The sequence below is a fragment of the Acinonyx jubatus genome, chromosome D4, assembly GCF_027475565.1.
Source record: "Acinonyx jubatus isolate Ajub_Pintada_27869175 chromosome D4, VMU_Ajub_asm_v1.0, whole genome shotgun sequence".
NCBI lineage: Eukaryota > Metazoa > Chordata > Mammalia > Carnivora > Felidae > Acinonyx > Acinonyx jubatus.
The window spans coordinates 81,156,486-81,181,592 of NC_069391.1; the positions used below are offsets into that span (position 1 = coordinate 81,156,486).

The following is a 25,107-nucleotide window of genomic DNA, read 5'->3' on the forward strand; positions in this document are numbered from 1 at the left end:
AAATTGTAATGCATTTCAAACACCCAGAGTGAGGCCCTTGCAAAGGGTAAAAGATAACCTGTATTTCCGGATGGGCTTTATCAGCTGGTAAGTTACTTCAACTTAAAATAATGACACTGGTTAATAGTTGATTCGGCCTTTTTTTTTTTTTTTTTTGGCCTTTGAGACGGTGGCTTCAGAAGCTTAAGGCCCTTTTGATGGTAATAAAATGAATTGCTTGCTGACAGTGAGAATGCCTCTCTTTGAGGAGACACCTGCATTGCAAGGCTGTCTCTGACGTCCAAGGTGGTCCAGGGCTTGGGAGCACCCGCCCTGCTGCTCCCCCCCACCCCCCCATGGGAAAAGAGAGAATAAAAATGGTTAGAATATTTTAACCGACAGTTATCTCAAAATGTTCCGTTGGTATTAATTGAATCCATTATAAATGTGTATATAAAACACTTCATTAGGCCCAGGCTATTATCATTTTAATGACATAATTATGCCCCTACAATGCCTGTGCTAACTTTCCTACTTCACCACATTAAGGAAACAGAAATGTGCATTGATAATATAGTTTGAATTGAGAGTGAGTAATTACGGATTTCTTAACCGGTTTCAATTTTCAAAAGCACAAACATGTCTTGGAGCAAGAGAAACCTAATCATATATTTGTTTCTTTTTTTATAACTCTAACGTGGAGCAGGGCGAATTTAAAACAACTTAAATCAGTGAGGAAAACAATGTGTGTTTATTTGAGAAAGGGGATAAAGCTGGGTCAACCAAGATGCGCAGCAAAAAAGCTGTTCGGGGATGCCGGAACTCGCGAAGCCCCACACAGTCCCTGGAGCAGAAGGTTATGTCCCATCACCTGCCACAGGCAACCACACCTTTGAAATCCCATATAGAACCGGAGTGGTCAGCCTGGTGAGGAATTGAATGACCAAGTGCTTGATTATGGTCTGTTTGAAATGCTACCTTTGAGAGTTCTTGTCGTATCCACAATACTCGTCACATGAGGACGTGTGATTTGCAAGCAGTGTCGGACAAGCAAAGAGACCATGATCAAGGATCAGTGAACAAAACCCTGATCTGCACTTGGGTACTGATACTGTGTGAGCACATAAGTGCAGTGCTACGTGGGTTCAGGACCAACTCTGTGCATCAACGTATTTTGTGTCTTCTTTGTCCTCCAGTACAAAACGATCGATGTCTGTGCGTGCTTCCCTGTGTTCGACATATTTATCAGGCTCCTGTTGTATATTTTATGGAGAACCTCGTAAACCTTAAATAATCACATGCTGGGTTCCTTAGCTGGTTAAGCTTCCGAGCTCGTGATCTCGGCTCACGGTTGTGAGATTGAACTCTGAGTCAGGCTCTGTGCTGGCGTGAAGTCTGCTTAAGATTTTCTCTCCTTTCTGTATGCTCCTCCCCTGCTCACGTCACGTACGTGGTCATTCTCTCTCTCTCTCCCTCAAAATAAATAATCACATCCTGCCCTCCTAGTGCTTATTAAAGCATTGTAATTAAACTATCCTATAGTATTTCAATAAAACATAAAGGAAAAAGTGACGTATATAAGAACAGCACTAGTGAGGGGCGCCTTGGTGGCTCAGTCGGTTACGTGTCTGACTTTGGCTCAGGTCATGATCTCGTGGTCCGTGAGTTCGAGCCCCGCATCAGGCTCTGTTCTGACAGCTCAGAGCCTGGAGCCTGTTTCAGATTCTGTGTCTCCCTCTCTCTCTGACCCTCCCCTGTTCGTGCTGTGTCTCTCTCTGTTTCAAAAATAAACGTTAAAAAAAAAAAAAAAAGAACAGCACTAGTGAAACATCAGCAATTCTCATGGGAGAGGGCTCCCACTCACCGAAGAGAATAGGAAAGATTTCACTAAAGAAGTAACACTGGAAATGAGGCTTTGGAGGCTCATGGACATGTGCAGTTGAGACAAGAACATGGACAAGGACAGTGCACAAAAACCCTCAGGTTATATACAGGAAGCAGGAAATAGCTCAGTTTGGCTTGATGGTAGAGAATAATAACCGGAAAGGGGAAAAGTGGTGAAGAAACTAAGGCCAAACCTTGGAGTGCCTGAAGTGCCGGAGTAGAGTCTGGGATTTATTGTCTACACAAGCAGGAACCGCGGAAGTTTTTAAATTGAGGCGTGATTGCTCAGAGCTTGTTAAAATTGTATTTAAAAAAAAATGGTTATTGTTTATTTGTTTTTGGTAGAAAGACAAAACACGAGTCGGGGAGGGGCAGAGAAAGAAGGACACACACAGAATCTGAAACAGGCTCCAGGCTCTGAGCTGTCAGCACAGAGCCCACCACGGGGTTCGAACTCACGAGCTGTGAGATCATGACCTGAGCCCAAGTTGGACGCTTAACCGAATGAGCCACCCAGGTGCCCCTAAAGTTGTATTTTAAAATGGGAGTCAACAGGTACTTAGTGAAAGGTGTCTGGTTGTCTTAGTCAGTCTGGGCTGCTGTGTAAGAAAGACACCGCAGACGGGGTGACTTCAACAACAGAAATTGGGGCGCCTGGGTGGCTCAGTCGGTTAGGTATCCAACTCTTGATTTCAGCTCAGGTCATGATCTCCCGGTTCTCGTGATATCAAGCCCCACATTGGGCTCTGCGTGCACAGCACAGAGCCTGCTTGGGATTCTCTCTCTCCCTCTCTCTCTCTGCCCCTCCCCTGCCTTGTGCACGCATTCTCTCTCTCTCAAACATATTTAAAAAAACCAAACGTATTTACTTCTCACAGTTCTAGAACCTGGGAAGTCTGAGATCAGGGTGCTTGCATGGTCAGCTACTGGTTTAGACCCCCTTCCTTATTGGCAGACGGCCACATTCTTGCTGTGTTCTCGCACGGTGGAGAGCAGAGACAGGAAGGAGGCTCTTTTGTGTCTCTTCTTGTACGGGCACTAATCCCATTACGAGAGCTCCATCCCTGCGGCCTAATTACCTCATAAAGGCCCCGTCTCCTCATACTACCCCACTGGGTGCTGGGGTCTCAACATCTGAATTTGAGGGGGACACAGTTCATAGCACTAGTGAAGAAGGTCCATGAGCACTTGGTGCTTGGGCCTCATGGGGTATGTGGGTTGCTTGGTGACTTTAAAAAAAAACTAGGGGTGCCTGGGTGGCTCAGTCAGTTGAGCGTCTGACTTCAGCTCAGGTCATGATCTGATCACATGATCAGGTCACAGTCCGTGGGTTCGAGCCCTGCATCGGGCTCTATGCTGACAGCTCAGAGCCTGGAGCCTGCTTCAGATTCTGTGTCTCTATGTCTCTCTGCCCCTCCCCCGCTCATACTCGTGTCTCTCTCTCAAAAAGAATAAATGTTAAAAAAAAATTAAAATAAAAAAAATTTATTCTCAGGTGCTGCGTCTCGCTCTACACAGGTGAAATTACTAAATAACCCAGTCACACATTTGGTAAAACTGTGTCATTTTTAAAGGATTATTTTCCCCTACCTTTTGTCAACGTGGAATTTTTGTCACTGAGTTTCCTTGGAAGAAATGACCAACGTGTGCTGGGACTGCTCAAGGTTGGCTAGAGCCGGCCGGAGTCTTTCACCAAGGTCCTCACGGAAGGGTATCTCGGTAGGTCTTGGGGTGGCTTTGTTGTAAATTAACGCCTGCATATGCACCTGATTCTTTTTTTTGTAACTCCCTCGCCATGATAGCATCACCCTCAACCCTCGCGCTGCAAGATGCTGTCTGGACTGGGAGACAGCGGGCATGCCACAAATCACACACGGTTGTTGTATATACCCCCAGCCATAGCCGGGAATGTGTGGTTCTCACCAAGATACCTGTAAGAGTCTGGGGGCCTATAAATTAATTTAGAGTCTATTGTAGTATGATTTTAGAGAGCCTTCTACGTGCTTTTTAACTTTAGCCATGTGTGGAAGTTTAATAAGGAAGGAAACAAGAAGAGGGAGACGAGGAAAGCATCTCCATGGGTACGTGTTATCCTGGTGAGCACTTCCCCACGGGGGGAAGTGATTGTCGTTGCTGCTGGAATCTTAAAAGACTCGTCAGACGTTGGTTGTGTGCCTTGTGCATACACAGGCCCTGAGCTGGTGCCCTGTGTACGTGGTCGCCGATGAATCCTCATGTCTGCCCCAGGAGGTGGGTAGTAACCGTTTTCCTCAATTCTCAGGAGGATCAGAGAAGGATGAGTAACGGCGCCGAGTCAGAGCAGTGAGTGGGAGAGCGGGATTCAGATGCTGGTCTGCCCGCTCCTGCGGCTGGAGCCTTCTGCTATCTTGCTATCTTGAAACCTCGAGAGCTTTACTTGTTCTGCCACATTATAAAATTAAAACATGCCAGCCGCCTTCTTTGTTCTTTATCCCAGCCTCTTTCCAAGGACAAATGGACCTTATGTTCCCTAGACTCACATTGTGCTTTTGGAAACAGACCCTAATATTGGAAAGCCAGATCATGTTGGATATGAAGACCAGATCCTGTGTCTTAGGAATTTTTTATTTCCACCAACCAACAGGCCTCCCTCCTCTACTCGTGCATTCTGACTCCCTCTCAAAGTAAATAAATATAAAACAAAAAGGAGGACCAAAATTTCAAAGTATGGGGGGAGGCAAGAGGGGATTTAGTTAGAACCTGATCTTGAGAAACAATACGCAAAATTATAAACAGAAGTTTAGTTGTTTTATCTTTTGACTAATAACATGTAGGTTATAATTTCACCTACCTGTGAATTCTTTAAAAAAATTTTTAATGTTTTATATTTATTTTTGAGACAGAGACAGAGCATGAGTGGGGGAGGGGCAGAGAGAGAGGGAGACACAGAATCTGAAGCAGGCTCCAGGCTCCAAGCTGTGAGCACAGAGCCTGAGGCGAGGCTCAAACTCCTCAACCTCGAGATCATGACCTGAGCCGAAGTCGGATGCTCAACCAACTGAACCGCCCAGGCGCCCCTCACCTACCTGTGAATTCTTAAAACAAACAAGAAGTATTGATTTGAGGAGTTGTAACTTAAAAAAAAAAAAAAAGCCATCGAATGTATGCAGTAGAACCCTTCTTCAGTTCACATGGTGACGTCTGCAGCGTGATCCGAAGGGATCCTTCTAGGCGTAAAGAGGACGGTGTCAGCAAAGACATGTGAGTGCTGCTGCAGTTTTCTTAAGGGCCTCCCTTAATGGATTTGATATTCCAGTCATGCTTTTCCAAAGCACCCCTGGTCCCATCCTTCTTGCTAGGTTAGCGTCCGCCTCGTGAGCTGGTGTTACTCCACCAACTCTCCCAGTTATCCGTGGCTGGTTGGAGCAGTCCTCCAATGGGGCCCGTTTCTTCGTTCTAAAATCCTGCTTTTTATTTACCGTAGAAGTACTCGCTCTTCTGCTCTGCAGCGTGCCTGTAGGCTTCTGGCTTTCCGTTTTGTTTTCTTTGTGGCCTTGTAGCACCACATGGTCCCAAGAGCCCCAACAGAGACCAGCCGCCAGAGACGTGGGCCGGAGAGAGGGGTCAAGGTGGACGGTGACGTCGTGGGTGGTCAGCTGAGTGGCGGCTGCTTTTGTATTACTGTGACTTTTGTTCTCCTCGAGGACCCAGTGGCCACTGCTTTCAGAGGACACCCTGCGTTTCTGTGTCCGTCTGTCTCCCCTGCTGAGCAAGGGGCTCCCTGGGTGCAGGCCAGGGGTCAGGGCCTCCTCAGATGCTGTCAGAATTTCCATGTTCAACAAATGAATGAACGGTCCCAGTGGAACTCCCCTTGGTGTATCTTGTGAGTGGAGTCTCTCCAGAAGTCTCTTCAGATCTCTGTATGTCTCTAGATCACTGCTTTGTGCTCCGTCCTCGGGCTTTTCTGAGAAGAACACAGTCTACTTGGAAAGAGCCAGCGGACCCTTTGGTTTGGGGGGTGTTCTCATTATCATCCAGTCAGCTTTTCCAGGCCGTAGTCTTCTCTTCATGCATATGTCAAGGGAGAAAGGATTAAGGGAAGGGAAGAGCCAGAAAGTGTTAACTCGGTCCCTCAGTTCTTTGGGTTTGCAGTCCAACTGAGGAAACAGTTACTAAGTGCCTAGGTTGACCTTCTCTGCTGAAGACAACAGGCCAGTGGCTCACAAAGAAAACCCCACCCTCTGGGCAGAGAGTAGGTGCTGGCTAGTTGTCATCAGCGAGGCTCCAGTGACTTGTCCTTGACCGCCAGCTCATTTCCCACTTTCCTGCAGAGCTGCTCGACCTCCCTGCCTGTTTCCAGAACATTCCCTCCACTCCCCATCCCATCCTGCTCCATGAAGACTGCACACTTTTCAGGATTCAGCTGAAGTCTCCCCTTCCCCATAAAGCGTTGCACGTATACCCCTCCCCTCCTGCAGAATTGCGCCCTCCCGGCCCCGCGTCCCATGTACAGGTGACTATCCCTGCCACAGCCCTGCCTCCGCACGTCTGCCTCCCCCCCTCATCTGGAAAGGGATATAGGACAGGACCACAGCGTCTCTTTCCTCTTTGTTTAGCAAGCCAGTATCAAGAACAGAGGTAGGCACAGAAATGCCTGTTGAAGGAATAAATGAATAATAGTTCTCTGCCCGCTTTGCTTCCCTGCACATATCACCTCTCCGCCAGCAGGTAGAGCGTGTGCCCCCGGGAGATGTTCGATTGGAAATGAAATGAGTGACTGGCTTTCCCTCTGGATGCTTCTGTATCCTGAGGCCGTCTCCAGCCTAACAAAGGGACTATCCATCTCTTGCCCTGGCCCTGAGGAACCAGACTCTTCGAGCTGAGAGCTCTGCTCTGTGGAGCCCCAGAGCTGTGGTAGTAAAATTCGGACCGTGGTTGTGGAGAATCTGCTAGAACACCACCTGTAGAAGACAAGCAGCTTAAGACCTCCTGCAGTGAACCAGAACGGAGTTACCGAGTCGTCTTTGGACATCACAGATGCCTCCTTACAGACGCCCTGTGTGGCACTTGTGGCACTTTGGGAAGCACCTTTGCTTCCCATCCTTGGTCTTGTTGACTTAAAATGGAATGTCGAGTCAGTGACCCAAAAGGCATGAGACTTCATACAGAGAAATACATAATAATAACTCAGTTTTTGTATCATATTTTATTGGTTACACTTTGCCTCCAGTACATTCTTTGAAAGTAAAAAGTGTTATCTAGTTTCTGGTTTTCTCTCTACATTTTTAAAAAAAAATTTTTAACATTAATTTATTATTGAAAGACAGAGTCAGAGCGTGAGCAGGGGAGGGGCAGAGGGAGAGGGAGACACAGAATCCGAAGCAGGCTCCAGGCTCTGAGCTGTCAGCACAGAGCCCGACGCAGGGCTCGAACTCACAAACCGCGAGATCATGACCTGAGCTGAAGTCGGACACTCAACCAAGGCGCCCAGGCACCCCTCTCTACTTTTGAGAGTACAGCAAGGCGGAAGCTGGCAGTGAGGGGGCAAAGGGCTTGTAAAGCAGACATTTGAGATAAGTCAATACTAAACACCTTTGTTTAGGCTCCATGGGGGCTGTGCCAGCCCTGAAGGCGTTTGTCCACCTTGACTTTGTCAGCAGTGGTGTGGGGAGTGGTAGGTTCCCACCAGGTGGGGGGCCTTTCGTTTGCAGACAGCTTGTAGCTTCAGAAGAGCTTTGCTGGAGCTCAGGTCAGAGTTCTAATTCAAAATGCAAGTTTAACATTCCACACGTAAGATCATAGGAGCGCTATCAGAAAAGGGCTTCAGGGCACCTAGGTGGCTCAGTTGGTTGGGTGTCCAACGTTAACTCAGGTCATGATCTTGTGGTTCATGGGTTCGAGCCCCGCGTTGGGCTCTGTGCTGACAGCGTGGAGTCTGGAGCCTGCTTCGGATTCTGTGTGTGTCTCGTCTCTGCCCCTCCCCCCTAGCACTTTGTCTCTCTCTCTCTCTCAAAAATAAACATTAAAAAAAGGAGGGGGCATCCCATCGGCCAGGAAACAATAATGAAGGAGATCAGTGGTTGACCTGCTTTCTGCAGGTTGGAGAATATGGTAAAGCTGGAAACGACACTGAAGGCATTTATTCAGCAAATGTTCACTGAATGCCTACTGTTGATGAGCCCCACGGCCAGGCCCTTGGATTCCAAAGATGATTAAGATCCCCGCCAGAGTTCTTGGGAGAGGGCAGACACACACATAATTACAGAACTTGACCCAAGCCATCAGGGGAGAACCATATACCGTGAGTGGAGTCTGAGAAAACTTCAGCAAGATCGGTACTTTCAAGTTCAGCATCGACGGTGGGAAAGAACGTGGGAGAACTCTCTAGAAGGAGGTCATTAACTGCACATGCAAATGGAAGGAAAAGTGAGTGAGCTTAGTTGCATGCAGAAGGCTAGAGTGTGGTGCCCTGGGGGGAAGTGGTCCCTGATGAGGGCAGTGTGGGTCCCTCCTCTCCCGTGTGCCCCAGCAGGCTCCGGGCGCTGGTCACTTCACCTCACTGTGGGGTCTGCCCTGCCTCTTCCACATTCCAGCCTGCTGTCTGCATAACCTGCATTCTCAAATCATCCTGAGATGATCCCATGTTCCCAGTGTTGCAACGAATCCATTTTTAGAAGATTTTCGAGAGAAGATGGTTAGATAAGGAAATAGGAACTGAGGGGCTCTTTTGAAGATTTTTTTCTTTTTTTTTTCTTTTCTTTTTCTTTTCTTTCTTTTTTAAGTGAAGGTGTAACACAGCCCTCAAACCAAGCAATTAAAGAAAAACCAGCTGTACTAGCTTCCCAGGGACCAGACCCTTAAAATCTTTGCAACAGAGGAAATCACTTGGGGGAAAACATAGATGTAAATATCTAAGGAAGCTCTTCAAATCTGAAAAACTGGGAAACTTTAAAGGCCCTATAATCTCGTGAGGACTTTCCTACATTAATTTTGAGTGGTCCGCACTAAGCTAACCTCAGCCAGTACCCCTCAGCTCTCTTGGGGGCCAAATAAAAACTTCTGCGTGGGATTTTTTTAAGGCATGTAGGACTCGGTTCTTGTGTCCAGGGGCTGTGGAGTTAGGGGGTCCTTTACGTCTGCTCTTACCCTGCACCCACACTCTTGGCTTCACTGGGCAGTGGCTGATTTCTGCCTGTGAATGATTAAGAAGCTCATTGGTCCTCATTTCCCTGCCCAGAATCAGGTCTGTGGGCATGGAAATCAAATCCAGGCCTCACAGGAATAGCCTCAGCGTGAATAAAACTGCATTTCACCACATCATCGTCCAGGTCGTTTGGTGCCCCCTGTGTTTTCCTGTAATCCAGACTTTCTGGAAAAGATGTATTTTTTTTTATGATTTCACATAATGCTCATTGAAGTCCCATTTATTTATTTACTTATTTATTTTAATGTTTATTCTTGAGAGAGAGAGTGAGTGAGTGAGCAGGGGAGGTGCAGAGAGAGGAAAACACAGAATCCAAAGCAGGCCCTAGGCTCTGGGCTGTCAGCACAGAGCCCGACGCGGGGCTCGAACCCACGGACCGCGAGATCATGACCTGAGCCGAAGTCGGACGCTTAACGGACTGAGCCACTCAGGTGCCCCGAAGTCCCACTGTGTATTAATGTACCCCCTCCCCTACTCAGCACAACCAATCTTGTGGAACATTCTCCTTTTCCATGCAGAGGTCCTGTGCCGCTGTTTCTATCTCGGTTTTCCCAAGGGGGCCAGTTGCAAGAGATCAGAAACAGATTCAGCTGTCACTGGTTGACCCGGCTTTCGTTGTCTGGGACGTACCTCCCCTCACACGGCCACGCTTCTTCAGAGAACAGATGGTCACGTGGGTTCCGTTTTAGGCTTTCTATCAGACTTCAACAAATGGTGAAGCGGGGTATATCCTTGCCGTCAGAGGACCTTGGCTGCAGCATTCTTCAGCGTCCCTGTGGCTTGCCTGAAGATGCCCTTCATCTGTCAGGATTTCAGGAGCACATGCAGAGATGTCTGGGTACTGGCTGGGGAGGGTTTCCAGCGCCCGTACTAGTCCCACCCTCCAGCCTGCTGGCTTGATTTTTTTGGCTGTTCATTGGGAAGGTGTTTACGGAGCACATGCTGTGTTGGGCCCTCACCTGGGGCTTCCTGTTCCCCGTCCAGCAAGACCTACCTGTGCCACCACCAGAGGCAATAACACACCTGGTGGGGACCATATGCCCCGAAGCTATGTTTCTACCCCTTATTTTCAAACCTATCATTTAATAAAAGATTTTTGAACTGTTTCAAGAGCAGCCAAGGTCATATTGTTTGGATGCTGAAATTTCTCTGAATTTTCGATGGTCTGTGGATTAAATCCGAAAAAAATACTTGAAATCTGGACTAGAGAAATACAGATGGTATGGTTTCTGGTCATCAGTCCCAGCTGCCACGTTCAGGGTGCCTGGGTGGCTGATTCGTTAACATCTGACTTTGGCTCAGGTCATGATCTCATGGTTCATGGGCTCCAGCCCCGTATTAGGCTCTGTGCTGACAGCTCAGAGCCTGGAGCCTGCTTCGAATTGTGTGTCTTTGCTCCTCCCCCATCTCAAAAATAAACATTTTAAAATGTTTAATTAAAAAATACCTGCTTTCATTTTTCCTTTTCCATTCAGGTAATCTTGGGCAGGTGGTTTTGTAAGACCATTAGTATCCAAAGTCTTTGTCAGAATTTTAAAAACCACAGACGCATGTGTATCCCTGTTAGCTTTATGCGTTTAGGACTCTATTCACCTTTTGCTTTGTTTAAACACTTGGCCCAAGGAGGAACAAAATGGCAAAGCTATAAAAGTTTCCTTTAAAACCATGGTGGGAGGGGTGCCTGGGTGGCTCAGTCAGTTAAGCTTCGGACTTCGGCTCAGGTTATGATCTCGCAGTCTGTGAGTTCGAGCCCTGTGTCGGGCTCTGTGCTGGCCGCTCGGAACCTGGAGCCTGCGTCGGATTCTGTGTCTCCTCTCTCTCTGCCCCTCCCTGCTCATGCTCTGTCTCTCTGTCTGTCCCTCTCAAAAATAAATAAACATAGACGAAACAAGAAAATATGGTGGGAATCGAAAAGAGCTCAAGGGGCGCCTGGGTGCCTCAGGCGGTCGAGTGTCTGACTTTTGATTTTGGCTCAGGTCGTGATCCCAGGGTCTTGGGATCCAGCCCTGCGTCAGGCTCTGCACTGAGCGTGGTGTCTGTGTAAGATTCTGTCTCTCCCTCTGCCCCTCCCCACCTCTAAAGTGAAAAACATGAACAGAAATAAAAGAGAGCTCGAAAGACGCAGGCCTTTTATATACTGTTGGTAGCTTCTGTGCAAAAAGTTTTGTCACTGAGGGAGCGTTTGTTCGGTTCTGTGGGGCCTTGGCCTCTGGCCCCCGCCCCGGCCGGGTGTTCCCTTACCCCCCGATTCTCACTGTGTCCTTCCCTTGCTGTGTTCCAGTCCCCGTCTCCTGGCAGCTCCCCTCCCCTGGGGGCAGAGTCTTCGAGCATACCCCTTCACCCCAGCGACCCCGCGGAGGCCTCCTCGAACAAAGAGGTAGGGTGCCGTTTTGTTCCAGAAGCCACCGGCCCATGTGTTGTCTTACTCTTCTGGTGTGAGCTTTCTTCAGCTTCCTGCCCAAATCCCCCAAACTCCCCTCTCGGGAGAGAAATGCGGATTTCTCCTCTCCAGCCTGGAGTTCGCTGATCGAAGCCGCACCGTCCAGCCTGGTAGCTACCGGCCACAGGTGTCTGTTTTGATTAGTAGACGACACGGAAGTGCACCTTCTCAGGCACACTAGCCACAGGTCAGGTGCTCCGTAGCCGCATGTCACTTGCGGCCATTGCATCGGACAGGGGAGATGACACAGAATTTCCAGCATTCCAGAAAGTTCTCCAGGACAGTGCCAGAAACTGGAGGGGAAGAGCTCCGTGTAGCAGCATCCTTCCTCGGGATATTACAAACCTCGGTTTGGGAAATGGACTGGTTTCTTAAGTACCCGTTTATTTCAGGCCCAAGTGAAATATCTCTCATGACATCAGGATGACCACTGGTCCTGGTTTACCTGGGGTGGTTTCCAGTCCACACCTGTTGTGCAAGCAGTGCAGCTAGTGAGCACCCCTCTCCCTTTCTTTTTTTAAAAAAAATTTTAATGTTTATTTTTGAGAGGGAGAGAGGGTGTGAACGGAGGAGGGGCAGAGAGAGAGGGAGACGCGGAATCCAAAGCAGGCTCCAGGCTCTGAGCTGTCCGCACAGAGCCCGACGTGGGGCTCGAACTCACAGGCCATGAGATCATGACCTGAGCTCAAGTCAGACGCTTAACCGACTGAGCCACCCAGGCGCCCCTCCACTCTTCCCTATCCAAGAGAACTTTCTGCATTGGTGGAAATACTCAGTTCTGTGCTATCCTATATGGTGGTCCCTAGCCACATGCACCTGGGAAGCTCTTGAAAGTGGCTGTTGGGACTGAGGAACCGAATTTTGCATTTTATTCCAATTTAATTAAATAGTCGTGTGTGGCTAAGGACTCCTAGAGAGCACAGCCCGGAAGTGTCCCTCTCCGACACTAAGTCATGTGGTCGCCCTACTAAATGATGCTTGCTTCCAAGCAAGGTAGTAAAAGGGCAGGTGTTCCTCCTGGAGGGGGGGCGCTGCCTTTTCCCACACTGTTGTCCTTTTACCCACAGCCAAGTGCCACCCCAGCTATTTATGAAGTGGCCTCGGGTAACTGTGGGCCTGTGCCTTATGTGGTCTCCAGGTGGGTTCAGCTCACCCCAGCCCAGCCAGTGCTGAGGCTGTGCACGAAAGAGGTAAACCATATAGTCAATGACTGTCTCCTTTTCCTCCCTTTTGTTAAGCATATTACGTTAAATGCAACAAAAGGAAGCGATTTCCATTTCACAGCGAGGGGCAGATCACTTCTAAAGGGAGTCTTCATTAAAATTTACCCTTGAAGCATCACTGAGTACACACACGTTTGCCATTAACTATTCACACAGGGAGAAGTAGATTTTTTAATAACCTGTGTATGTTAACCCAAACGAACATAAGGAGACCTCTGAAATCACACCAACATTAAAATTTAAATTTGAAATACGCTTTGTCCTCCTCTGGTCTTGTCCTCAGACCCTACCTCATGGGAACGGAGGGTAACTAGGTCACTGTTTCTCCGGACCCTAGATCCCACAGCTCTGCCTTATCCTTTGTTCATAGTACATGGATGGGTGAGAACAAGAAACAAGAAGAAAAGAATCAAGGCCGCAGTGATCATAACTAATAAAAAGCGGCCATTTCTCGAGCATTTACAGTGGTCAGGCATCGGGCCAAGCAAATCACAGATAGTATCTCATTTAATCCTTACAGTAATTCTGTGAGGTGTAGGACTCACTGTCCTCACACTGTGGTTGAGGCAGCATAGAAGCTCAATGACTTACCCAAGGTCTAGGGCCCACAAGGGGTCAGGGCAGGCTGTGAATCCAGAGCTCCTGTGGGCCCAGGGTCTGAATGCCAGGGTCTTCTGCCCTTGGGGCAAAAAGTGCCCGCAGGCCACACGCTGCGTGGACAAGGTAACTTGTATGTCATGACTCCAGTCATCGGGTCTCCTGGCTCTGCACGTGGTTTAGTGTCTCCTGCAAAATCCCAAGGACTTTGGCCTTTCATCTTCTTGACTGTGGCTTTATTAATTCTTGAATGTGAAGGATCAACTCATGTTCATCTCTGTCCACATGTGAGGAAACAAAGGGCTAATCAGACATCTGAATATTCAGCATTTGATTATTCATCAGATATAATAAGCAAGGCAAATGTGTTATTTCTCGGTTCCTACAGGACTTGGCACATGTTTCTGCATATCCTTAGAAATAATGATGAAAATCCTCTTTGTGTGCAATAATTAGAGATTCTTTCATTTCTCAAAACTCTTCGTAAAAAACTTACTACCCCAGAGACTAAAGAAAGCCAGTCATGAGCTTATGAATAGAGAATAAGTAAATGTACCAAATGCCCTCCGTTGTGGCTCTAAATAAAAATGGCAGCTTTTAGAACTATAGACTCAAGTAATTCTTTCGTAGCTTCTGCTAAAGTCTGGGGACTGTCGTTGAAGTGAGCATTCAGAAAAGTATCCTAATAGGCCAAGAAAGTCTGAGTTGGCTTCTTGGGTGTACCTGGAGGCCAACCCATTTTGATTAAACAAAGTAAACCCTCTCTACCCCAGGCCCCTTGCTGTTGAGGGCAAGGACGAGGAAGGTGGTTGGGAAATACTAATTTTAAGATCTTTAGTCTTTGTGAAGACTGGCTCCCATCTACATACCGCGAAGTTACACAGTTTTTGTTGTTTTTAGCCAGAATTAGAGCTGGCTATTGCCCCTCAACTGACCCTTTCTTCTCACTTGGATCAACGAAAAAGTAAAACCAATGTCAAGCACCATTGAAGTTGAAATTGTAGTTCTCTTTCTTCCTGTCCACCTATCTTAGCTTTCCTTGGGGTGCAGGTTTCCATAAATGCAGAGGTTCCTCTGCAATCTAGCATTTAAACTGCCATCCGATCAGGTTCTAGAAGGTTTCTAGCCGATCATGCCCATAGCCCAGCAATGCTGCTGGAAGACCCTTGCTGTGAGGTGTTACTTAGTGTAAGAAATTCCACAGTTTTCAATTCACTCCTTTGTTTATGTTCTTATGTTAAGGTAACATATACTAATCACTTACATGATGGAATTTTTAAACCAGCAAGGGACAAAAGGAGCCAATGACCTTTCATTCCCAGTGGACTTGTATTTGTAGTTTCCTTAAAGGTTATCCCTTCTGAAATAAGAAACCCACCGTCTTCGGTGTGACGAACCATTTCATCCCCGTGGGCACATTCCGGAAGGTTTACTGACAGGTTGCCTTGTGTGCTATGTTGTGTGATTCGTGTTGAATTCTTGTCATTGTCTTGAATTGAAACAGAGTCTTAAGCCTGGGTGTGTTTGCCTCCCCCCCCCTTTTTTTTTTATAGAACGGTTAACACTACTATTTTTAGAGTGTTGTGCAGGTATTTATTAATTAGTCATCCCTTTGCTACAAAGGTGCTACAAGACAGAGCTGTTCCCCTGATGCCCCCCCTCTTCTAGGCCCTACCTCTCCCCGCCGCCATGTACCCCAGAGTTTACCATCAACCCAGGTCAACCCATTGAGCAGCTATGCTGTATAAGATACCCTTTTTCTAAAACATACAGATTGAAATGACATACCCACTAGACTCTTAGCCATGAAAATCTTCAGGCTTTCTGAGGACAGCCCTGGGCCTTGCAGACCCTCCTTTTTGCTCGTTTGAAGGAGTCTTGTTTTTGACAGTGGCTCTCCACTCTCCTGCAATGCTCACATCACCCTGCCCCCAACACATCAGGTACAAATTCTGTGGCGAGAGCGGAATGAACTTCCTACTCTTAGGCCACTCAGAGTTCTCTGTGCCACTCAGTTACGGGAGGAACCAAATGGTAAGTATTGTTCCTCTGCAACCTAGCATTGAAACTGCCGTCCAGTCAGGTTCTAGAAGGTTTCTAGCCAATCATGCCCACAGCCCAACGATGCTGCTGGAAGACCCTTGCTGTGAGGTGTTACTTAGTGTAAGAAATTCCACAGTTTTCACTTCACTCCTTTGTTTATGTTCTTATGTTAAGGTAACATATACTAATCACTTACATGATGGGATTTTTAAACCAACAAGGGACAAAAGGAGGAGAGGAAAACTCTGGCAAACATTTTTAGCACAGTGAGAGATGACTGAAGCAAAGACCTGAAGAGAAATAAAATTCCCCAAGAGAATTCTTGATTTCAACATATAGTCACATTGTTGGTGCTTTTACTCATCTAACAGTTTTTCACTTAGAAACTTTTTAAGCGGATGGACATCTAATTGTGGAATGTGAGATTTTCAGGTTACCTAAAATATGAATGGATGTTCTGGGCTTTGGGTAACCTCTAATAAGAAGTGTGTGTGTCTGTTCACACCTTTCTCTCCGTAATAACCAAAAACAGTCGACACCTGATTAATATCTGTCATTGGTGATCTATTTATTTTTCATGTCGCATGGATAAAGTTGTGTTAATGCATTTTTCATCACGCTTTGCCCTTTCTGAAACCTCTTTGTCTTGATTACAGTCAAGAAAAAGCTTGGCTTCATTCCCAACCTACGTTGAAGGTAAGAGCTGAAAAGGAAGTAATTGAGTACTGAGTCGTGCATGAATCTTCTAGCATTTTGGGTATTTGAAGCACTGGGTGGTAAGACCATAGTGGGGAAGAAAGGCCACAGAACCACTTATTCACAGTCTTAATGATCAGAGAATTTTAAACTAAAAGAAAACAGCCGTGAGCCTGTCAGAGATTCCTTACCTCCCTCCTCACCTTTGCTGATTCTGTCCCTGAGAACCCAAGAGAGGGTGCATGGAGGCTGAGGGCTGTTTCCAGCTTAGAAACGGTCATACTCCATCTGAATCCAAATCTCCTCTCCTCTAGTCCAGGACACCTCTTACATCCATCAAGGACCACTCAACTGGGAATGAAGTTTAAAGGAGACTTTTGGTCCTCTAAATTTAGGGAAGGAAAAAAAAAAAAAAGACCTTCCCAATAATTCTCATCTCTTGCTTGGATGAGTTAAGTGTAGTAACTTTTATCAAGCTTGTACTCTGTGCCAGATACACGGTCTTCATGTAATAACTTATTGAATCCTCGTATCTATCTTGTGAAGTGGACTTCACACCCCCATGTTACACAGGAGAGAACGGAGGCATTTTTACTCAAGCCGAGGTGAGTGCCTTTCCCAAAATCACACAGTTAGCAAGTTTCAGAGCCAGGCTGTGAGCTGGCAGTCTGATTCCACAGCTCAGAATACAAATGGTATTCTGTGTAGGGTGGCCACGTATGGTTGTGCAGGTGATTCACTGCTCAAGGGCACCCGTTCAGGAGGCCTAGTGGGGTCAGAACTTGGCCCACGCGGGGCAGCTCAGCTTAAGTTCAGGCCCCACAAACGGAGTGCCTATTCCTCATCCACACAGAGGTGCTCATTAGCTAGAGGTGCCACGACCCTCTACCAGAGAGGATGGAGGTTAGTTTTTCAGGTAGGGTAGATTGACATTTTCTTGAAAAAGGATTTTCTGGGGACTAGAAACCACCCAGAACGCCACCGTGAAGCTCTGTCTGGCCCTTGGATCCCATGAATGAATAGTCAGTGTGAGAATGATTTACCAGGATTCTTAGACCTTTATGACCCTGCAGTCCTGCAGCCTCGGTCAAGCTCATAGGTTTGTTTCACTCAGGTTTCTTTCTTGAGTAACCTGTGAATTATTCGTGCCATTTTTTGTGAGGCCCAAGAATTCCATGAGTATTCCTCGGGGAGTTTTTGGAAGTTTGGAAATTCCATTTTTCTTCAGCGACGCTCCCCCAGACTCAGCATTCACGAAGGCGTGAGGACATAACGTGTGAGCAACACGGAGGCCTCCCTGAAAGGACAAACACGTTCCAGAAGGCCGAAACGAAACCTGCAGTTCTTTGACTTAGGACCAGTATAATGTGAATTTTTTTTAACTTTTAAAAAAAAAATTCTAAAATGAAATTACGAACATAACGGCTTTTTCCCAGGGTATGATCTAGCAACAGTGACATTTGATTATCCTCAAAATCCCTGGAGGATCAGTGGCCTTAGATCATATCTCAAATGCATAATTTATTTAGGTCCAGTGTAACTGTCTCTTGACTGGTCGGCATTTATGTAGTCATTTAAGTATTGTTTGGATTGCTTTTAAACCTACCCGCATATCCACAGTCACCATGGTTGACGAGAGACCCTCTTCGGGGAATAGCGCTAACTCAGAGATGAACATAGAATCCTGGAAGGCCCGTAGAGAAGTACGTGGTTAATTCTTTATCTTTCTTTTAACATTCATTATTTTCACAAAATAAATGGAAGGTTTTTAAAAGTTACTATCCCAGATGAGATCTTTTTGCTCAATGCCTGTTTGGGCAAACATGATTATGTTTAACACTGTAAACCCCGCACGGGAATTTACGATAGGAGACTGATAATCTTTTACTTTTTTACAAAGTGTAATGTAGGTTCCAAACCCGTCCATGTATTATTTTAGTTAGGGTAGTGCTTCCCAGTTGGACAGCTAAAACTGTATGTGGCCAATACCCTGAATCCTTCTCACCCCTATGAAAGTTTGAGCACGGCACGTCTGTGACCACGGAGAAGAAGGTGAACCACTGGCACGTAGTTGAGGCCGGTTTGGCGGAGTATCACTCGCCAGAAGCCTTTCTTGGAAAGATCCAGAATATGGCAAACAACACGTTTCCTTATTTATTGACTACGCAGACGCTTGGTGAAGGCCTTTCCTAAAATGCTGTTAATTTCTTTGTGTCAGCCACCACCTTGGCTTTAGGAAAACGATAAGATTGTTTTAAGACTGAACTCTGATAAGTAGCTTATCCGTGGGAAGCAGCTGGTTAAGCTCAAGATGAGCTCGATGTTGAGGGATAAAAATAAAAATCATTTCAGATTAGCTTTCCAAAAGGAAAAAGCAAATTGTTTCCTTTGCCAGTTATCTAATTTAAGAGCCTGGGGTTTTAACAGTAGGTTAAAAATGTATATTTTAATCTCCCCAAATATGGCATTCAAGCCAAAGAAAATACATATGTTTTTCACTGCAGAATTAAAACGCCTTTCTTTGTGCATCTGTTCTCAAGTCATTTATTAGTCCCAGACATGTTTTAATCTCAAGTAGGGTTTGCAGGTGATGATGGTTAGAATCAGATGCCCCCATTTTAAATATGTTAAAAGTAAGGTTTAATTTAAAAGGCTGGTCAGTGAGAACAGAAAATTCTGATTTTCCTCGGAATTGATCCGTGTGTGGATGCAAGCCGGGGACACCACAGCCTGTAAGTCAGCAAGGTTGACATCAGGGGACTCAGGGTAATGTCATCTGCCTCACAGAGCTGGGGTCAGAGGCCATTCTAGGGATCCAGACCTTCTCAAACAAATGCCCATTTTTCCGATTGGTAAGATTTGTTTTCCCCATTATGCATAAAGTGGAAGGGAGAGATGCGAACGTGGCGCTTTAAAATGAGGTTTTCTAATAAAGCAGCCTCCTGCTCACCTAACCATTTGTCTGGCAAACATTTATTTGATGCCCCCTGGGTGACAGGCACTGATGAGACACGCGAGCCAAAGACGAACATGACATGGTCTTTTGTCCCCAAAGGGCTCCCAGTCTAACAGGAAAAACAATATCTTTTGTCACTGAGTTGTATGTTTCATATTTAAGTAAACACATCATTTCTCCCAGTAAATGGCCTGGGCAAAGTGGATGAAGAAGAACTTCTTTCTTCCCTTTGAAAACAAGGTGTGAGTGAAGGCAGACCCGGAGAGGTGCCTTGGACTGGCAGGGTGATGCGCCTGCTCAGGGTCTCCACCGCGGGGGCCACCTGTGCTGGCACTGAGCGGTCGGGGAGGGTGCTTGTGCGGTCAGCGATTTGTGGGGCCCCCCCAGGGTGGCTTCACTCACCCCTGCGGCTCTGTGTGTTCCAGTTCCCGGACCCTGTGACCCCGAAGACTTGATCGATGGGATCATTTTTGCTGCCAATTACCTTGGCTCCACCCAGCTGCTCTCAGACAAAACTCCCTCCAAAAACGTGCGCATGATGCAGGCCCAGGAAGCCGTGAGCAGGATCAAGGTAAGGGGGTGCCGGGGGTGGGTGCGGCGGCCTGAGCCGTCCACGGTGGTCTCCCCCGTACCTCGTGCATATCTAGTCCCAAGTGTTGGGGAGAGCGGATTGGGATGGTGTACCTGGCAGCAGAAAAAAGGTGTGCCTGAGTCCTTTTGGATAAATGCTGTATACTTGGGGTGTTCTCAATGGCCAGTCTTAAGAAAAAGCACATATGATCATAAACTTTGGAAAGCTGGTAGCATGAGGAACGATGTCATTTTGAGCATCACCTCTCCAGCACGAGAGCTTTATCCCTGGGCTTTCACGCACGTCGCAGTCAGTGACTTGAACACTTGCTGTTACAGGCGTGGTTCAAACTCAGCCTCCTGCTTTTGAGCCAGCTGACCCTGCTCAGGCTAGATTGAACTGGTTTGCTCCAGGCGCAGGGAGCCGTTGGATCAAATCTAACCATAACGAGGTAGCTAGCCCAGTGTTTAAACAGGCTTGAGCCAGTCATGACCGATTGGCATCTGCCTTATCAAGATTTAAAAGGAGCAAGCCTGTTTTGATCCAGCAAGAACGACTTTCATCTGGTTGAAACCATTCACAACCACTTTGAGCCAGCTAGAACTGGTTTGATCCCAATGGAAATGCCGAGCTCTAGAATCTCCACCGTGATGCCAGCGCCACCTGGAATCGTGGACAGACCTAGGGCTCCAGGGACACTTCTGGTGCCAGTAAGCACCACCAGCACCTAGAACCACTGGGCAGCCATGCTGGGGCCACAGGGCCAGTCCACCTGGAGCCCCGGGGATACCAGCACCACCGAAACCCAGAACCAGGTATTTCCAGCAAGTTGGAACAGGTTAGGACTCCCCGGATTTGGTTCTGTCCAGCTTCAGCCGGTCAAAATCCCATTCGTCCTCAAGGAACCCTTCCCTTTCCTGTGTGGTCGTGTGCACACGTGCCCCGGTTACCTCCTGGTGTCGCGGGGGCAGTGTGGAAAGAGGAAGAAGAACAAGTGTAGGCCAGTCACTTAGGGTCCTTAATCCAGGAGAAACGACTTCTTGAGCACTTGCGTGTGCAAGGCTGGGCAAGGTCTCCGGAAGGAAGAGAAAACAGCAGTGTATAAAGGGAGAGCCTGACCCTCGGGCTCCGCAGCACCAGTGAGAAGTGGATCGAGCCAGTAAGGGCGCAGGGTGTACCTGAGCAGGAGGGCAGGTGTTGGATGCAGGCGGACAGCATAGAGATGTAACTCCCACAGAATGCCAGAGCACCCCTCAGCCCCTGTCAGGGAGCACCACCACAGCCCATTCACGTGACTCCTTCAGAACAGAGCAACAGCCCGCCCCCAGAGGAGCCCTGAAGGTCCCCAGGGCAGAAAACTGTGCTGTTTTGACATGCGTTCTCCCGGCTTCTGTCCATCCAGGTTTCACACACGTTCAGGTTAGGGTATCCTACTGGGCACCTTGGTTATCGGTCTCCTGAGTGGCAGCCATTGAGTCCCACAGATAGTTTATCTCTTTCCACTGCCCTGTGACATGTGACCTGGAGGAAGGGAGCAGGCACATGCCCAGAACGTAAAGGCGTGCTCAGCGTGTGCTGTGGCCCCCCGAGCCAGAGCCCGGCCACGAGCCAGCGTGCTGTGAATTACAGCTTCCGATTTCCGCAGTGAGGTCCTAGAGCGCGGTTTTCCCTTCTTAAAGTCCAGCCTCCCTGATAAGAAACCAGAAGGTTCGCTTTGAGGCTTCAGAGGATCGGTATCCAGAAGTTCCACGGTTGATTTGAATCAAAAAAATTAGACGGTTTTGTTGATCATAACAAGCAAGATGAGGCTGTCTGATTATAAATCCATTTTAGGGCTGCCTAGAGCAGAGCAGACATCTGGTACACATATATTTATTTTTTACAGCAAATTATTGTAGTGTAAGGAATTCATTATAGAGTGGTAAAGTTAAATGGTTACATTTCATTTGTAAGTATCATCTTTGGGATGTGCTTCTGTGCATCTGAAGGGGCTGTTGCCTGTCATTAAATATATTCTGCCTCCTGTTCCTTTTACCTCAGTTTAAATGCCCGTCAAGTTGTTTGACTTGACCCCCAGCCTGATGCTTTTTCAAATGCTAGGTGCACAGACCCATGGTTTATTTCTGCACTCCTCTAGAAAGCTATTGTGTCAGGATATGCCCTGAGATTTCATAGAGGGAACCAGGGCACCTAGAGCATTGCTCTGGATCAGTGGGGATGGTCTCGCGGGCGCCTGCACTGTGGGCCCGCACATGCGCGTAGGAGACCCCTTTCTGTAAGGGATGTGGTGCCACCCTGTTTCCTAAAGAGAGGCTGACCTTTCAGGAATGAGTCATTCTAGGCCACCTCTATAAAGATGCAGAGAGGAAGGTAGCTACAGATTTGACAGTGTCCAGGAAGGAAGGAAAGAAAGAGGAAAATGTGTGGATTTATTTGGAAAGCCACTTAGCAGTATCCTCAGGACAAACTGATAAATGATTTCCACCTTGATGTGTCATCTGAACCAAGAGGGGTTTCCTCCTTCTGTTTCGGATTCCTTTTCCTTCCTTTCTTCCCCATGGGGACCCCCATCTTGCCCCTCTTTCTTTCCTCTGCCTACAGAGTTTGACCAGTGGGTGTGGGTGAGACCTTCCTCACCATGAGTCTTGGGTGACCATGGTGTCTGTGCTACTTCAACTCTGAGCAAACACCAAACCTGAAGCTGGGCTTTCAGAACTGTCTTTAACTTCCTTTCTGGGGGTCTGTTGTGGTGCTCCTTGACTCGCACTTGGAGTTTGCAGAATTAATATTTTCTTAAAGAATTTATAAATTTATTTGCCAAATGGGGAGAGAATTTGGAGTTGCGTTTTGGCCCGAAATTTTCTAGTTAACGTGAGAGGAAAACAAAGGAATTTGGCTCAGAAAGCAAACTGTTCCTCTGCAGACCCTTGTGAGAGGCATCTCAGGAGATAAAAACTAACCAAGACTCAATCCTTGACCTTGAGAAACTTGCAGTCTAATAAGGGAACCAAGACGGTTGGTTAAGTAACAGTAATTCAAGGCAGGTTGAGGAATCTGAAATTAAAAGCCTTTCCATCTATCAAAGTGTAATGAATAAGGTGGATCTAAATGCAACATCAGAATTAGAAGACATCTGCCATTTTTCTTAAGTTTGTTTTTTTTTTTTTTTTCCATCTTTGGACCCTCCCTAATGTATCCTTTCTGCCTTTGTTGTTCGTCATTTCTGAGAAGAAATATCCTTTTAGGAAGCCCCCATACACTAAGGAATGCATTAAAGAGGTAGTTCTCAAAATGGGATTCCTTAACCAGCATCAGGACCACCTGGGAACTTGTTAGAAATGCAGATTCTCAGGCTCACCCCAGTCCGAAATTCATGGTGGGGGGCAGGTAGGGCCCAGGAATCTGTGTTTTCATTAGCCCTCAAGGAGATTCTGAGGTACACTAATTTGGGGACCACTGTCCAACACTGGGGTAGACCATCCTCATGGAGCATCTTTTCTCTGCGCTCTGGGGCATCCCAAATACGCTGCGTGCCTCCCGCCGATGAGGTTCTGTCGGCACATTAGCTCAAGAAACGCCGCAAAATAGATCCCTTTTTTTGAATTTGCCACATACGTTCTCCTATCAAAGATTTTGAGAACTCCTGTACTAAGGAGATCTCATTCACCTTGTTTAACCAGAAACTCCCGTCGTCATCTGAACACAGAATACATGATCGCTGTGGGGTGCCTGTTGAAAGTCGTGCCGCTGAGATTCTCTGGAACAAGTTTTGGGAGCACCTTCTGCCCTACGTGCTGTCAGTGTCTCTAGCACCATAGATAGAGATGCCCCATTCGTCCCACAGTGTGGGAGCCCTGCCTTGACCCTGCCTAGAGACCCAGCCTTGAAGCCATCGTGGCTGGAACCCCATCTTCCTTTCTCTCCACTGCATCCATGCCTCATTCCACCCTCTTGCTCGCTGCCCTTCGGCCAGAAGACGGGCTGGCCTGCCGGGCCCTTCCCTGAGCCCCGGAAACCGCTTCACATCCACGCGGGACGTGGCATACATGTCTCCATCCTTCCCACATTTGTGACGCTCGTGTCCTTGACTCACAAATGGCATTGGATGTTTTTTGCTGTGCTTTTTTCAGGAGCTCTCATTATCACCCATTCTCATGTTTGTCTTCCCTGGCTTGTCCCAAAAAGATGAGATTTTTCTGTTCTTTCCTGGAAAGGTTTTCTTTAACCGTCAACAATCAGGACTTCATTGTGGAATGAAAATCTCTACCAGTGAGGCTTTGTGCAAGCCACGTGATTTCCCGCGTGACTCAAAGAAGCCTGTGATTAACATGAAAAGGGTATATGAGCACTTGGAGCACGTCCTTCACATACATTGATCTCACTTACTCCTCAAAATGGAGGGGGTGGGAAATCCTGTGAGGTGGGTATGATCAGCCCTCTTCACTGACACACTGAGAGGTTTACCGCTGAGACGCTTGCCCGAGGTACACAACTAGTGATTTGGAGAGTAGAGTGAGATTTCAGGGGCTGGCATCTCTGTTCTGCCTCTTAACAGCTGAGCGCCCTTGAGCATGTTAATTAGCCTCTCTGTGCCTCAGTTGCCGCTTCTGCAAGAGGAGAGTACGGTAGGCACCTCACAGGGTTGCCCGAAGCTTTCGCACTGCGACACACGTGAGCTGCTCAGAAGGACGTGGCACCTAGTGAGTGCCCCGTAGATGTCAGCTGGGGAAAGAAAAGCTAGAATAGTCCGGAGGATCCCCAGCATGACTAACCTCGAGAGTCTTAACGACAGTAAACACGCCTCGCAGAGTGAGAGGGTAAGTGACAGTTCCACGGTTTATGTCCCTGGTGCCACAGCTTACCGAGGGGCAAGCCGCAGTTGGTCCCGTGAATCACGAGGATTGCAAGGGATGCTGTCACTCACTGCTTTACGACACACGCAGGCCTTCTAGTCCTCTCGGGCTTCTCTGCTACTGCCATTTCTCATTCCGGATCCGACCGTCTCCCGCGTGTCGTGTGTAAACTTCAGATTAGAACTGGTTTCAGGACACCTGAGCAGCACATGTGGTTGAGCACCTGGTATTACTTTAGGTGCATAAAATCTCCTTCGCTTCATAGAAATTATCTCAGGATGCCTTTCATGAAACTTGGTTGGCCATTTGGGTTCTCTTTCTTCGTCAACCATCCCAGTTAAAAAAAAAAAAATGTGGTTGTTCCACTGGCAGCAGACTTAGTTTCCTCTGAGAGACCCTTTCAGATCCCTGTTCCTTACAGCGAAGAATGTTGACCCGTCCCACAGCTGTTAGGTTTTGGTATCGAGAATATCACAAATTCTTATATGCCGGCCAGATAATTTCAGAGAAAGTGGTAGAACAAACACATGCACGTGAGGATCTCACAGTGGTCATTTATCATGAGGATGGCAGCCGATGCAGATGAGAACACCCCCCCCCCCCGCCTTGGGACTGTCGGATCCCACCTAGAGATCTGCACGGTCTGGCGGAGCATCAGCACAGGGCCACTCCTCAGACGCGG

General features: G+C 47.5%; 1 protein-coding gene across 6 annotated transcripts in view; it reads left to right on the forward strand.

Moving 5' to 3' along the window:
- APBA1 (amyloid beta precursor protein binding family A member 1) overlaps window positions 1-25,107 on the forward strand; it is a 204,527-nt gene that overhangs the window by 154,211 nt on the left and 25,209 nt on the right. For 5 of the 6 annotated variants that reach the window (XM_027041073.2, XM_027041072.2, XM_053205290.1 and 2 more), the window contains exons 3-5: window positions 11,328-11,423; window positions 16,006-16,045; window positions 19,427-19,572. In XM_027041073.2, coding sequence (XP_026896874.1) covers window positions 11,328-11,423; window positions 16,006-16,045; window positions 19,427-19,572 — 282 coding nt within the window. The remainder of the gene's footprint in view (window positions 1-11,327; window positions 11,424-16,005; window positions 16,046-19,426; window positions 19,573-25,107) is intronic. The other variant, XM_027041077.2, reaches the window with a different exon arrangement.